At 39.5% G+C, this 17,090-nt stretch overlaps 1 protein-coding gene across 1 annotated transcript in view; it reads left to right on the plus strand.

The window, feature by feature from the left end:
- The window catches only part of LOC145412442 (uncharacterized), a 57,608-nt gene extending 46,172 nt beyond the window's left edge, over positions 1-11,436 (plus strand). Inside the window, exons 3-5 of the mRNA XM_080282327.1 lie at positions 845-2,769; positions 8,107-8,231; positions 9,394-11,436. Coding sequence (XP_080138453.1) covers positions 845-2,769; positions 8,107-8,231; positions 9,394-9,535 — 2,192 coding nt within the window. The 3' untranslated portion in view covers positions 9,536-11,436. The remainder of the gene's footprint in view (positions 1-844; positions 2,770-8,106; positions 8,232-9,393) is intronic.
- Positions 11,437-17,090: the final 5,654 nt, after the last annotated feature.

The raw sequence follows: 17,090 nt of genomic DNA on the forward strand, positions 1-17,090 counted from the left end.
CTTTTGTATTTTCTTTGTATCTTTTATTAATGGTTTGCATAATTTACATGAGACAGTTAATGCCTTCACTACGATGGCGTCCTTGATGTATCCTTTAACAAATTCTTACTATCTCTAGATTTACCTCAGGAGAGATTTATTGAAGTTAGTGAGTTAGATGGATCCTTCATCAACGCTTTCAGTATCCAAAGCCTATCGAAAGTTGAGTAACATCGTCTAGACTCTCTAGAGGTAACAAAATTAAATATACGGTAAACGTCGTCGAACTGAAAGGGGTAATGGTGCAAGTAAGGAAGAGTTGCTAGGGAGCGTCCTTTATAAATGTACAACAATTCTCTAGCCTATATGTCCTTTGGCTTAATGATGGAGGTTCGAGTTGGCAGCACTATTTGTTTATTGATACAACACACACACACACACACACACACACACACACACACACACACACACACACACACACACACACACACACACACACACACACACACACACACACACACACACACACACACACACACACACACACCATCACATCACATCACATCACACAAATAATATATCGGGGGTAAGTGTGTGTGTATGCAAGAGCGTAGGTATATAACATAGACTGTAAGAAATTGCCGTAATAATCGCACCCAGATTTCCCTAGCTGAATATCAATCGTTCGGTGTTAGGCAGAATGGCCCACAGTAAGCAGGTCCACGGGCAGGAAAGAGGGAAGGGGGGGGGGGATGATACTAATGGAGCGAGAGAAAAATAAGGATGGTGATGATAATAATAGTAGTAGCGTAGTAGTAGTGGTAGTAGTAGTAGTACCGGTAGTAATAATTGACTTGCTTGGCAGGTGTCGCAGGGGGGAGAGGCTCAGGAGGAAGCGAGGCAGAGGAGTCGCTGGAAAAGAGAAGGAGCCCTCTCTTCCACCTACGTCGCAGTCGCTCGTCGTCGTCGTCTTCGTCCTCGTCGTCAGAGAAAGAGGAGGAAGACGAACGGGAGGGGGAGGAAGAGAGAAGAGAGGAGGAAGATAAAACTGTGTGTGTGGAGAAGCAGGAAATAAAGGAGGTAGAAAAGGTAAAGGAAAAGGAACTTACTGAAGAGGTAAAGGAAGAACTAGTTGAGGAATTTAAGGAAGAACTAGCAGCGAAAGAAAAAGAGGGATTAAAGGAAGATCTAGTTGAGGAATTAAAGGAAGAACTAGTTGAGGAATTAAAGGAGGAGCTAGCAGAGAAAGGAAATGAGGAATTAAAGGAGGAACTAGTTGAGGAATTAAAGGAGGAGCTAATTGAGGAATTAAAGGAGGAACTAGTTGAGGAATTAAAGGAGGAACTAGTTGAGGAATTAAAGGAGGAACCAGTTGAGGAATTAAAGGAAGAACTGGTAAATAACGCAGAGGAAGAGACGAGAAAAGAAGAGGACCATAGTTCGGAGGAAGAAGAAGAGAAGGAGAAAGAGGCTGAGAGTGCAAAGGAAGAGGAAGAACATTTAGCGAAAATAAAGGAAGAAGAAGAGAGTGTTGAAGTTAAAGAAGAAGAACAGGTTGAAGAATTAAAAGAGGAAAGACACGAGGTCGAAAAGAAAGAAGAACACATTGAAAAAAGAGGAAAGAGCGACGGAGAGGAAAGCAGCGAAAGTGAGGAGGAACAAGAGAGAGAAGATAGTGACGACGAAAAAGGGAGAGTAGAACACGTAGAAGAAAAGGCAGAACTAGTAGAACATAAAGAGGAAAAGGAAGAATTAGTAGAGGAAAAGGAAACAGAACGAAAAGAGGAAAAAGAACTAATAGAAGAGAAAGAAGAAGAACCCGTTGAAGAAAAAGGACTAGCAGAAGAGGAAGAGAGAAAAGAGTTAGACGAAAAAGAGAAGGAAGAAAAGAAGGAAATAATTGTCGAAGAAGAAGAATCAGATCATAGCGAGGAAGAAGATCCAAAAGAGATAACAGAAGAAACTGAAAAATTAGAACACGAAGAGAAGAAAGAAGGCGGGGAAGAGCAGGAGAACGAAGTAACTGTTGAGGAAGAGTCTAAGGAAGTTGTTCACCAAGAAAAAAAGAAAGAAGTAGGCCTCAAAGATCTTGACAATCCTAGTGACTCCGAAGAAGAGAGTGAGAAAGAAGGAAAACATTGTGATTCCGAGGAGACAGAGAAAAGAGAAGTTCGTAGTGATTCCGAAGACGAGGCTGGTAGTGAGATAAACATAATCGTCGAAGAAGTAAAATCCAAAGAAGAGCGAAAAGAGGTAACTGAAGAGAAGGTTAGAGAGCGCGAAGACGTCTGTGACCAAGAGGAGTCCTGGCAAGAGGATGAGGTAGCAGCTGAAGAGAAAGAGGAAATAAAGCAAGAACACTCGGAACAAGACCATAGTGAGAAAGAAGAACACATACAAGACGAAGAGTCAGATGAAGTTAATGTTGTAGAAAGTGAGAAAGCAGTAGAACAGGAACTTCATGAAAAAGAGGTAGAAGAAGAAGGTGTAGCTGCAAAGGAAAGTTCAGACTCCGACAGTAGCGACGGCGAGGAAGCAAAAGAACGAAGCCACGCGCAAGATCACACAGCGGTAAACGGAGAGAGAACCAAAGCTAGGCCTTCGGTTTATAAAAAAGATCAACCCAAATACTTCACTAACTTCAGAAACCGTAATAATCCGAAGAAGCTTCTGGAAATCAAGGACTTTTTCGAGAACGCCAACGCCAACGGAAGTGACCACAGTCAAGACTTAGAAAAGAAGAAACGAGACTCTAACAAGATGGCCGACACAACGAAGACTAGCCGATTCGTAAGTATTATTATTATTGTTATTATTATTATTATTATTATTATTATTATTATTATTATTATTATTATTTAGGTAGGAGCGCCCACCATCTATTCTCTAGATTTAGTACTCCTCCGGTGAATCTGCACTGAGTGACAAGCCAAATGATTTCCTGTAAACAAGAAAACCATGTACTGCATTGGGTGGCAACCATATAACCAAATGACTCCCGGTGATCTAGTGGGTTAAGACGCTGCAACCGGATTAAGCCTGCAAGGGTTTGTATTTGTGGGATAGTTGGAGTTATTGCCCACATAATGCCACTCCTTGGCAAGCCAGGCTGATCTCTCGCCTTAAATGTCACGATTGATTAGCCTAATTTTGGGCTCCTACACGCCTGATGGGACAAAAAATGATTGGGTGGTGGATAGATGCGTTGATTCTTCTTATTGTTGTTGTTGTTGTTATGTATTATTGTTATTTATTATTATTATTATTATTATTATTATTATTACTTGTTATTAATGTTATTTATTATTAGTAGTAGTAGCAGTAGCAGTATTGTTTAATTGGTTTTATTTAGGTTTACCCCTTTAATGCGGTGACCTATTGTACGGTATTCTTTCCCCCGGCAGACGATTTTATTGAATTTAGGACAGACCTTTAGTAATGAGTGAGTTAATGCAGGCCATATTTAACCCTCACAGTTGGAAAAGTGTATCGTGGGCTGAGTACAATCGTCTGAAGATGGCAGGAATATAATAAAAAATACGTCATCGAACTGAAAGGATTGAAGTAACTGATAATTATGAGGATCTTGATTATACATTATAACTTTGCTGGCCTGTAATGTTTACGGAAGGTAAATGTAACCTTAAATGTACTATACAGTTTTTACTTTAACTTGGCCGAAAACTGCGATCTCTCCATCCTGAATGTTGAGTTTTCATAGGTTAGCACAAGAATCTGATGCTATTCACGGAGAAGTGCTATGGAAAGAGTGTAGAGCAGCAGCTCTGTCTTTCTTATGCCACCGACTTGCTTGTTATAAGCTGCAGAAGGACAAAAATCTGGACAAGTTAGAGTAAAACCAGTATAGTTCACGTAACCCATGATGGGGACAACTCAAGTATCTAATTCCAGCTAGCGCAAGACTATTTTATTCAACAGAGAGTGTCTTCAGTGTGACCGTGGTAATAGAGAAGGCAGTGTAAGTTTTTTTTTTTTTTTTTTTTTTTTTTTATACCGATGGTGTGTGATATACAGCTACTCTGTAACTTTGGAAACATGCCTCATAAACGAGAAATTTATGGCATTTGTGGTAATTATTAATACTTCTGTTCATAGAATAATAGTTATGTGTACTTTTCGTCCTTGTGGTATATATATTGGTACAACCATTAGCGTAATTATTATTTATTGACTGGACTGTTTAGCTTGGTAAAATTTCTACGAATGTTCTCATCGGTATTAATAAAACATTGTCTTACGTAACCTGTTGCGTTATTGTAACCATTTGGATGTCATGGTATGAAGCCACGTTAATTTGTATCATGGTGGGTCAATGTGGTTCGGTGGTAGAGCGTCGGGCTCGTGAGGGGTAGCGCCCTGGTCTAATAAGATCTAGCCCTGAGGAATTATTCCCTTCCCTTGTATCATGGTTTAACTGCAGTACTTGTCAACTTTAATTTTTGCCATAAAAAATGCTGTCATGGAAGTAGGTCAGGCTCTTACCGGTACTCTTAAATGATTTGGAGTTCTGGACTACGGTAGCCTAGCCTCAGGCCTCTCCTGCACTCAGAAAGTGGTAATAGGAAATTAGCTTTGTTTTAACGACTTACTTATGACCCTCACAGCATATACACAGACGTTGCATCATGGCTTAGGCTTGTTTACTGGTTGGGAGTCATTAAGCATTGACGTACCGGTATGCTTGTGAGTTGGCACGAGCGGTGCTCTATACTGGGAGCTGTTCTAAGTTTCCTCCATAATGGTCACACGCGCACCGGCTTCGGATTAGCGCAGGGTATTACTGATGCTAATACAGTATTAGGGAAAATGCCAGTATAGTGTTGAAGGGAAAGAAAAAAGAAAATCATTGCTGTACGGGGTATTAATTGCTGATAATGCTCGGAAATGCCAATGTGATGTTGACAGATAAGTTAAATTTAGTTGTGAAATAATACCTCGCCGAATTTTTTGAAGGAGGGAGAGTGCTGTGTTGAGTCTGGTTTGTGCGTTGTTTTATCTGTATTTTCACTCGGATATCTGGCAAGCCTTTTGACGAAGTTAATTCAGAATCGGGAGAGGATCACTCCCTCCACGTAATGACGTTGTTTCTGAAGAACTTTTGTTGCTGTGAATCCACTTGGATATTTTATTCAGGCTGACACCAGACGATTTTCATCAGTTAAGAAAAACTGTTGGAGGAACTGAGGTCAAACCCCAAATGACACCATCGTTCATATATATATATATATATATATATATATATATATATATATATATATATCTATATATATATATATATATATATCGGCTGTGGAAGTTTTGAAAATTTTGATGATCGTGCCAGTATGTCTCATCGTCGTTAAGGCTCTCTGAGTATGAACTTTTGACCTAGTTTGTAAAGATTACGTAATATACGGAGAAAATGAAAAAAAAAAAATCATATTTCACTAGCACTCGTTTACTTCTGTAATATTTAGTCTGGAAACATGGGGTTGTGAGTGCCGAAGACAATCACTGCCTCGCAGGGAAATGGTTGGTTATTTTTTTGTAGCGGCAAACGAAAGAATGACAGTTTTACAGAGCCTTATTGTTGTTGACATGGGAGACCTCGTAGCACCTCCTCCTGGGTAGCCTGCCTCCGGACCCCTGCATTCTATATGGAGCAGTCTTGGATGAATGAATGTTTCAACTTTGTACGATAGAAATGTTCTCTGTTAGATACCTATTGTATCGTATACATGTAAATACAAATGAATGTGGAAGTTCCGTTGCATGAAGTTGAAAGTGCATGGGATGTTAAAAACTAGCTTTATATAAAACGAATGTTGATGACGGCGTATATGTTCTAAACAGTAATATGTAAACAAAGGTAAGTGCATATCTATTCACGGTGGCTGAGTACGAGGAATGTTTAGTGTGGAAGGTTAGAAGGCTTCCTTGGCGGGAAAAAGTGAGCGCGCGTATGGTAAATGAAGCAGTGCAGTAGCGAATACGAATAAAATTATAATAATAATAATAATAATAATTTGATATTATGACTGTATTACGGCATGTATAACTACCGGTCTAATATAATATGCTATGCCATGTTGGTTACTGTATTGTCTTTTCACCAGAATTTTGTATTGTGAAAATGTGAATTATTTGGCTAGTTGTTTAGTCTTCACTTTATTACTTCCGCCAACGGAGGTGGTTATGTCTTCGCCTCTGCTTGTCCACAAGATATCTCGAAAAGTTATTGATGGATTTCAGTATACGGTAATTTTGTGAATATGTGGGTTGATGGATTTCAGTGTAATTTTGTGAATATGTTGGTCATGGGTCAAGAAAGACTTGATTAAATTTGGTGGTAATCTGGGTTCAAGTCCCGGTTCAGGACTGTTTTTTGCTTGTTTGTCCAGAAGATATCTCAAAAAGTTATTGATTGATTTCAATGAAATTTTATGGATATGTGGGTCATGGCAAAGGAAGAGTTAACTAAATTTTGGTTGTAATTTGAGTTGTCTGGTATAGGCATTGACGGAGGTATGCGTTCTCTGAATGCTGTTTTTCTGTTAGGTAATGTAATTACTTTTATTTTTTCTTGTTTAGTTTGCAATTTTTACACCATTACAAAGTGGACACCTAATTTCAATGAATCATTCAGTGTCTTAGCTCAGATCCACCAAATCTGTGGTTTGCTTGCAGGGACGATCCCTTTCATGGGGCTGAAAAACAGAAATGGCATTAGCCTGCGCTTTGTGCTGACTGCTATTTAAGATAGTCTTGTTGGCGTGATCATTCATAACCACGTTATTTAGGTACTAACAGTAATACAAGTTCCATGCAATTACATAATCCACAGAGCCAAAGAAATCGTTTAGGTTAGAGCCGTTTCGAACCCTAGAACAAGGAAGAGCGACAGATTTATCCATTATTGTCATCGCATACCTAAACTTTAAAAACTTTACCTCGCTAAGATTAAAGAAAAATAAAAGAAAATAGTTAACGTAAGATTTCTGCATTACTACTGCCAATACCCGCGCTACAAGATAACAGGTGTATGATTCATGTGTTCATACTCTTTTCTTTTTGGATAAAGCAGTGATTAAAGCTATACCTCACCAATATCACCCAGCCAACTTGCAATGATCACAGTGTAGGCCACCTTACTTTCTTTGCCCTGACCCAAAACCCACCACGCTGCTCATTGTCCATCCCACACACCCCTGGAGAAGAAAAAAAATCGTGTCCACAATAATTTTTTTTTTATTACATTTCTTCGTAGGTTTATCATTTGAGTAGCGCCCTCCATTTGATATTTCAGATTACTTTTGGCAGCACAGTGCTGTGAAACTGATCTGAAATTGAGTTAATAAGCTTTAATAGTGATCCCTTCAGAATAGGGCTTCCCCTCCTTCCCTCCTCCCCCTACACACACACACACACACACACACACACACTTCTTTGAGACGTGCCTACGCCACTGAGGTTTATCCAGAATCAGTCTGAATAGACTTAATTGGAACTGAAAGGAAAAGATCTGGGAAACTGAATGAATTACAAGAGTTGTTTTTGATCCTGGTTAAATCATAGATGCTTACTTAAATGGACATCACCTGACCCGAACTGATTCCTTAATGAACCTAACATCAGCAGAAACAGACCTAGTTTGATCTGACTGGGTCTGAACATAGCTGAAATAATCCCCAAAGCCGAGGCTGGATCTTATCTGGCCTGAAAGGGTCTGAATAGATAGGAATGATTCTGAAGTGGCCTCATTGGGCCTTGCGGACCTAACTGGACCAAATTTGACGTAACAAAAGTGATCGCAACTGAATATAAGATCTCTATGTCGATCCCGACTGGAGGAGAGAACAGTTGCAGGATTTTTAAAATATGTTTTTTACAGTTCCGCAAGACTCGAAAACATATAACTTAATAAGACAATCACTGTTAACATCATCACACTAGCATATTGTAGTAGAAATAATTTTGTTTAAGCGCCCATGCATTACAAGGGAGTAACTAGTAGCCCTCAATAAACTGTCCGGTAGCAACAAGTGCAGAGGGAAAATGGCATCATCTGACTGAGGTGGTTAATGAAAACACTCAAAATCGGTATTATTGAGATTTGTACCATTTCAGGGTGGGACGAACGAGAAATGCGCGCAGTGTAACCGGACAGTGTACGCCATGGAGAAGATGGAGGTGGCAGGCAGAGTGATGCACAAGACCTGCTTCCGGTGCTGCAAGTGCAACTCTCCCCTTAAGTTAGTACTTTACATTCGCACACTTCATTATTATTATTATTATTATTATTAATATTATTATTATTACTGTTATTGTAGTAGTACACCCGCCGTCAGTCAATTTGTAAACCCCACCCCCTTTCTGAAGTTGTGGCCCAGCCTCTCGTCACCCATTTCCCGGTCGGTGGGTAAGGAGGGGCGGGACTTGGAGACAAGTTGCCTGCCGGCGGATATATTAGTTATAGCAGTAGTAGTTGTAGTACCGTAGTAGTAGTATAGTAGTAGTGTAGTAGAAGAAGAAGTAGTAGTAGTGGTGGTAATAGTAGTGCTACACACACACACACACACACACACACTGTAGTGGCTTAGGAATGTGTCTTCATTGCCTAGCAGTTGAGTTGCAAGCAGTGTTTAATACTACTGCTCAGGAAATGGAGTTATTTTACTTGGTTCTTGTTTAATCCTATGATCCATATCCCTCTCTCCCCTTACCCTTCTCACCGATGATGTACTTTATATTATTACCATCTCCTGACAGTTTTATTAAACTTATGGGAGACTTCAGGAAGTGGAATGACAACATAAATTTTAATGACCGGTAGTATGCCCACGTAGAACTGGTTATCCTCACTGTGTTTTTCATTGGAATTCATGAAGTTGTTCAACCTCAACAACAGCCCATTTCTTAGATCCCTATCTTCACAAGCCATATCCCCAGGGTCTTTTTTTTTTTTTTTTTTTTTTTTTTATCTACAGGAAAACATGAATGAGATTTTCAGTCTCTAGAGATATGCTGCAGTGGGGTGTTTTGAAATGGAAGTAGACCAAGAACAAGAGCTAGAAGTTCGTCGGGGTGAGAGGTACCAGGTATGTTGTACGGTGAGGAGAGTATACTGAAAATGCCGTTATTAAGGCCACCACTCATATTATGGAGTATCAGGGACTTTATTAATTGGTGGTTAGAAAAAGGCACACTTAGAATAAAATGGGGTGATGAAGTTGAGGAATATTATGGGAAAAGGATGTGTGTCGTGGAAGAAGATTGACATGAGGAAAAATTAATTGAAGGTCATGTATCAAGGTCACTCCTCATCGTACGTGGCATAAGGCGGTAGATAAATTAACAGATTATTGTATAGATCTTTACATCAGTGTATTGTATTTTTTTTTCCTTACATTACAGCGTGGGGAGGTTCTCCGTTGGTGGAGGGGACCTGTACTGCCTTACTCATTACAAGCAGGCTTTTAGAGAGAAGGGCACCTATGATGTCTTCACACCAGACAACCCTGTCAAGGGCAAATGGCAACCGAAGGCTGCAGAGTAATGTCACAGGGCCATCGTATTGCAAGGGACTAGGTCAGGGAAAGTTGGTGATAAGGCTTTTGTTTTAATGCTAATATGCCTTTTCCAGTGTAGTAGCAAGGTGGTGCTAAGAAAGAAAACATGTCATTCGTAGATAGGTGTTGTCAGGTATTATTTCTGAATATGTTAATAAGAGTTGTACAAGATATCTCAAAAAGGCGTTTCCTTCCCATGATAGTGACTGAAACCTCTGGAGGACTGATAGGTGTAGTTTGAGTGTTGAAATAATTGAATGACACTAAAATGGATTTAATTATTTATGTTTAATACCCGAAATCCACGTATGTTACTGAGAAAAAAATTTACCGAGGAAGAATCATGTTTAGTATAACATAAACATTAGTAAATGTAATGGTAATTTTATAAACTTTTGTAAGTAAAAGCTGAAAGTTGGTTAATTGCCATAGTTGATCATGCATTTGTGATTTACCCAGCCCTTCTATTTTTCCTCCACTTCAGTTTTTGGCGGTTTATGAGGAGTAGGGATTTCAAAAAACCCACACATTTCAGTGGAAGCAGGAAATCATTAGGTTCTTTGCATGCATTGTTTAGATAGTTTGAAAGCATTCTGTTACTTGTGTGGATGCCTTCTTTTTAGATACCGTAATGTGGATAGCAATTTATAAAATTCCTTTCTCTGTGCACAGTACAACCTTGTCACTGAGTGGGATATAAACTCACTGAGGGACCTAGCCAGCCCACTCTCAGGTCCCAGTCTTGTTACCTCCGTCCTGTGTCGCTGCCTTTCATTACAATCTTGGTGCATCACAGTCTTCTTAGTCTCCACCTCCGAGTGATAGCTGCTTATTGAATCGGAAAGTTTATTACACTTTCAGATACTTAACCACAAGAATACGTGTAGTGACAGTGATTTAATTCATTATGAGATCAAGTTATTCCCTGACCTGCCAACCCATATCTTCCAGCGAAGTTTTGTGTAGGAGATGATTCCGTTTCATGACACAGTAATAGTTGCTGGTAGACTGAAGGGTAGATTAATTTGTTACTCCCAGTTATTCTAGTCTTCATTATTTATAATTGCCTGATTTTAATTATTTATTGTTTTCAGTTTTTTAAAACATATTAGTAGACACATATATATTAGTATCTTTGGAGGCATTAATTACCTTTGAACAAGCATTGAAAATATAAACTACATTATACAAGGAAGTGACAGCAGTGAATGAACTATTTTGTTACAGTAAAAGGACGAGATCTTGGCAAAGTTGAAACAGATTTACTTTACCATATATGGTGATAGGAGATAAAACCTAAAACAGGTATACTGTAATTATATCTAATATAAACAGTTTTCTCCATATATTATTATACAGTAGTAACTAAATGATCATTTGTCAGAATTTACTTCATTTTTTTATTGATCTTTGACCTCGTCATAATAACAGTATTCTGTATACTGTACTTAGTCTATTTGAAGATTTTTGGTTCTACTGAATTTTTCAATAATTGACTATTTTGCTATAAAACCTTTTTTTTTTTTTTGTAGAATTAATCTGATTTCTAAAATCTCTGATTTTGAGTTTGTATCATCTGGTTTGAGAAGGACTTTGCTGTTCTTTAGACTAAATAGTATACTTAAGATTTTCTTGAACTTGGTATTACAGTATGATAATACAGTAATAAATTTCATGCATGTTGATAATATATTTCCTCATCTGTGATATATATTTTCATATGTATGATATGTGTTATTTTTGTATTGCAAGAAATGTGGCTGCCTAACAGTTTAAAAAATAAGCTCTCAGAGTTAAGAAGTGACACCTCTACAGCGTCACTTGACTGCGCTATTTATCGTAATGTTTGTAATTGTTCTCAGTTACAGTAAACAAATTTCCACATAAAGTGCATTTTTTATTTAAATGTGTCACGTACTTCACCCCACCTTTAGGTAGGAATAACGGTCAGGATGATGTTTACAGTAAGGAAGCAAGATAGTTGGTGTTACGAAGGCCTTGATATGAAATGGAAGACTGAGTATGGAGGCAGCAAGAGGATTGAATGAAAATGTGGTTTTGTACTGACATTAATGTGTGAGTATTGTGAGGCGTAAGTGTGAAAAGTTAAGAGTGAAAACAACGGAAATAGGAAAATTAAGTAATGTGAGTGGCCTGTGTAGATTGAATAGGATAAGAAATATAGTTGTGCAGATTGTTTGCCTTATGTTGAGATGCATCAAGGATACTGAAGGCTAAAATAATGTAAGAATTGCCTAACTACATGATTTTAATAGCCTTACTTTTGTACATTCTATTTCCTTGTTTAGGTTTCCCACCCCACTCCGTCTCTTAGTTAGAAATTAAGACGAATGATGAAGATGATAACTTGTGTTTTCTGTACTTTTGTATTGCTCACTATGTAAAATTATACAGGATTTCCTGAATCTCAGTATCATAAATTTTATGAAAATGTCTGCATCTTCAATACCGACGATGGTTACCAGAATAATGATTTTTTTTTTTCTGTCTCTCTCTCACTGGATATGAGCACCCTCAGCGGAAATACATTACCTGGTGTTTGTCATTAATTTCCGTATATGTTGTCATCGTACTCATGGGTTAAAAAAAAAAATAGGACTGAACCGTATGTATTGTTCACGTGACTGATACAAATTGAATGCCAATGATCACGCTTACATTAGCACACACAATTTCTACTGTATACTCTTTTTAGACTGATTTTTTGAACAGGACTGTTTATGAACCGAAGCAGCACAGTTGTGCAGGTCATATATAAAATACAGTATATTTCAACTCAGGTATGTGGGTATCGTTTCGTTTTGTTTTGTTTATAAAGACTCCAACATGCTTGTATGCGTCAGCCTTGGTCACGTATTGGTGGTTCTTCATGCTGCAAAATCTCTGACAGTCCCTTATTCCTGAGATCACACTCTATGACCTTGTCCCAGGTCTTTTTCGATCTGCCTTTCGCAACCCTACCCCCCACTTTCACACTTCTCACTTTCTCCACCCATTTGTCATCTCCCATCCTCTCCACATGCCCGAACCCAGTCTATCTCTTCTCATCACGACAACAATACACTCCAGTCTCACCCTCCCTCTTAACTCTTCCATCGTAAACCTAGTCCTCCCAGGCCCCATATTCAGGGACGCACTTCACATCAACCTAATCAGTGTCTTTTCTGTACTTATAAGCCTGCGAATATCCTCTTCCTTTACTTCATAGGTTTCACTACCATACAGCATTACACTCCCTCTCAGTGTCAGGAGAGGCAACAGCTCCCTGAACTTCTTCCAACCACTCCTCACTATAGCCACAGAGCTAGCTCCGGCCACACCTCCAGCACATAACATGTCTCCCAAATAACAAAGCTCTTCCATACATTCACTCGCCAGCAAAATCAGTCCTTTCACGCCTGACAATCTCCACAAGCTTTCCCTGACACACCACACACATGAAATAGCATTCTCCCGCAGTCTACCCCTAATACCACTACATCTCTTATACATCATTTTCTCACAAACATATGTGCAGAGATTGTAGGACGTAATAGAGAGACTGGATGGAAGTGTTTAGTAGGCATATACAAGAAAACTTCCGTGATTGGAGTTGCACCAGAGGTGTGGATGAATGTTTTTGTCATACCTTTGTACAAAGGTATAGCCTATAAAGATGATCAAAGATAGTGCAAAAAGTGTCGTAGTATAAACCTGTTGAATGTTACAGGAAAGGTACACTGTGGAAGAATAATAATAAAGTAAACAGTGACAAGTAAGGAGAGAATTACAGGACAGCTCACATTCTTTACTTTTCTAATTTTTCAGATTATGCAGTTCGTCTTCAGAAATGGATCCTAGTCTAAACTGTCAGATAAATGAAGGACTTAAGGGTTCCTGTGTTTCCCTTTCACTTATTTGACCTATGTACCCGGTATCAAATTGTCTGGTGCACGATTAACAGGGAAGCTTTAAAAGTGGTAGGGGATGTGTGGATCAGTGTTTGCAGTAACACAGGGCAAAAGTATGCGGGAAGGAGCATTAAGTATTTATGGTATGCATACATCTGAAAAAAAGTGTATAAGGTGAACAAGGAAGGATTATGAAAACTTCTATGGCATGTATATGCTGTGGATTTTTTTTTTTTTTTTTTTTTTACTGAATTATGTGCAAGAGTACCCTACATGGATGTCAAAATGAGTCTGTGGTCCATTGTGTTTACGTGGGATAGGCATGTGTGATGTGCCCATGGCTACTCAAGGTACTGTATAGTGTGTTTATAAATGAGGATATGAGAGAGGTTATAACTTCAATCTGTCTACATCCAGACGCCTGAATCATGTAAGGGATGGCCATTAACAGGTTGCCTCCATGTCTACCAGTCCTTTGCCATTAGGCTGCCATTTGTCCAACTCACACTCTCTCTCTTGCATCTCTCCGGCCCCATCCCTCCACCTCATCCTCGATCTCTTCCTTCCCCTCCCCTCTTCTCACTCACACCCTTCTAGTCAATCTCTCATTCTCCATCCTTTCCACATGGCCAAACCATCTTAAGAGTGTCTCCCAGTGCTTTCAATCACATCCACTTAATGTGGATGTTAAACACTGAGTTGTGGAAATCCGAAAAGAAATGGTGATAAATGGAGAAGGGAGGAGTCTCATAGGTGTTTTATGAAGAGATGACACTGATTCATAGTGAACAAAATTGGTTCAGACTTACGAATATGTGAGCAGTATGATTTGAAGATTAATATTGAAAAGAGAGAAGTAATTGTTGCTGAGCTGAGAGAATGTAATGAGGCATACAAAAACGTGTGTAGCCTGGTAAACAAGTGAAGTGCTCTTCGCGGTTTGTGTCATGCACTCAGACCACTCAGGGACGGGGCTTGCCCGCCTCAAGACATTGATTAATTTGTTAGTCTCAGTTCAGTACATTACAATAAATCTGTGTAATATGCTGGTGAATGGAGTACTGGTATTGAAATGGTGACTCAGTTTAAGTACCTTGGTGCTGCAAGAGGAAAGAAAGGTAAATGTGCAAAGGAAGTGAAGAGTAGGGTGGCTCAGGGAAGAAAGGTGGTTGGCATTATCAAAGCCTAGATACAAATATGAGTATGTGAATGGAGACTGCAAGAGTATTACATGAAGGTGTTTTAATGCATATATTAAGAAATGGGCGAGAGACATTGATATGGCTTGAGTGAAAGTCCAGAGTAAGAGCAGTGAAAATGGGACTTGAATGTAGGCTATGTGAATTGCTTAGAGCGGTCAGGATAAGAAATATTTTATAACATATATATATATATATATATATATATATATATATATATATATATATATATATATTGAGCGAATTTGAAAGAGGGAGGAGGCGAGGTAGGCCAAGGAGAAGGTGGAGAGATATGGTGGATGAGTGTGTGAGGAAGAGAGGTCTGGGAGTCGGTGAGGCTAGGGAACTGAACTGACAAGAGATCGAGCTGGCTGCATGAATGTTGTGAGGAGATGTGCAGCATCAGGGATTTGGCACCCCTTTTTAACGTGGCAGCGTCCTGTTTGACTCTGTCGGATACGTTTGTGTGAAGCTGCAGAATGTGGTGAATGTTTTTTAGCGTATCCGATAGAGCCAGGATTCCAGGGGCTTGAATGATGAGTGAATGGAAGTATGGCCTTATGGAGTGGGCAAATTTGGGCTGTCGACATTGCTACTCCTCACCCTGCCCTAGGGTGGGAAAGGAGGTCCGGATGATGATATATATATATATATATATATATATATATATATATATATATATATATATATATATATATATATATATATATATATATTATGTGGTAGATGGGGGTGCCCATCATCCACCCGCTCAATGTAGGGGTGCCTTTTGGTCTCTACATTGAGTGACAAGCCAAACGGTTTCTTGTACTCAGGAAACCATTAACTACGCTGGGTAATAACCATATAACAGGGATTTTTGGCCGGGTTAAGCGTCCCTCAAATTTCCCCTACCTAAAATCGCTTATCATGGCAAATGTTTCAGAGTTTCGGAGAGCCCAATATCTTCCCAGGGCCCCAACCAAATGCGCGGATTCGCATGGCCATGTAGAATGTGAGAGATGTTAATGAGGAGGGCAAGAGAGTGGAAGTGGTGAATGTGTTCAAGAGTGAGAGATATGCCGTGATGGCATTGTGTGAAACAAAGATGAAAGGGTGTGAAGTGAAGGAGTGGGAGGGTGTAAAATGTGTGAGGTCGGACATGAATGGACGAGGAAGATGCAAGGATGGAGTTACTTTGTTGATGAATTAAGTGTGGCAGAGTGGAATGAGAGATTACAAATGTGTCAGCTCGAGATGTATGTATGTCAAGTTCAAGTTTGAGGTGAAAGTGGCTGTGGCTGTAGCATATGCACCGTGTGATGACAGGAGTGAGAGAGAGAATGGTTTTGGGATGAGCTGGGTGAAGCGCTGGAAGAAATGCCCAGGAGCTATAAAATGATCGGAATGGGCGATATGAATGGAAGAGCAGGCACTGCTCCTGAGGATGACAGTGGGTTGTAATGGAGTACCAGGAGAAAATGATAATGAGAAGCAACTGAAGGATGTGTCTGGAAAGGAGGTTGTGTATTTTTAACTCGTATTTCAAACACAAAAGATGCACTTAAATATACATGGTATAGAGGGAACGGGGATCGTGCTGAAAGGAGCCTGATTACGTGCTTGTCGAAAGGTCGATACTGGGAATGGTTGCTGATACGAGGACCGTGAGAGGACGATGTGGAGATCTGTCAAGATCATATAATTGTGGTATACAAGATCAATCTGAGAGGAGTAAGGTGAACCAGAAGAGAAAGGAGAAGTCAGGGGGAAAGAGTGAAAGTCGAGAAGCTGAGGATCAAAAAAATGACAGATGAATACAGGACTAAACTAGGGGAGGAGTTTGAATCAGTGAAGTGGTATGAGTTGGATCCGTACAGCTAGTGGAATGCATATAGAGATTGCATACTTAGGAATCCTAAAGCGGTGTGTGGCGTGGCAAGAGTAACAACAAAAAAGAAAGATACAGCATTGTGGGATGAGGAGGTTGAGAGTAGTGGAGGACAAGAGGAAGAAATGGCTGGAGTGGTTACAGGACCGGGGTTCAGTTGAAATATTTAACATATTGAGATCAAGAAGCACGTAAAGAGACTGTTGAAAAGGAAAAAGAAGGAGGTAAATGATGATCTAGAAAGAAAAAGGAATGCAAATTATTCTGAAAATAAGAAGTTATTCTGGAATGAGGTGCGGAAATGTAGAAGTGAAAGAGGAAAGAAATGTGAAAGTGTGAAGGATGTAAGCGGCAGATTATTAACCTATGGGGACGAAGTAAGGACTAGATGGAAAGAATATTTTGAAAGTCTGATGAAGAGGACTAGAGAAAGCAGAGCCGCTGTAAACGTGATTGGTTTTGGGGGTGTGCAGAGAAGGAATGCAGTGCCAGGAAACGTGACACGCTCACAGGTGAAAGAACGCTGTGATGCGGCTGAAAAATGGGAAAGCAGCTAGGGTTG

Source organism: Coenobita brevimanus, chromosome 93 (assembly GCF_032717465.1).
Source record: "Coenobita brevimanus isolate Jiangsu-jjx chromosome 93, ASM3271746v2, whole genome shotgun sequence".
Lineage (NCBI taxonomy): Eukaryota > Metazoa > Arthropoda > Malacostraca > Decapoda > Coenobitidae > Coenobita > Coenobita brevimanus.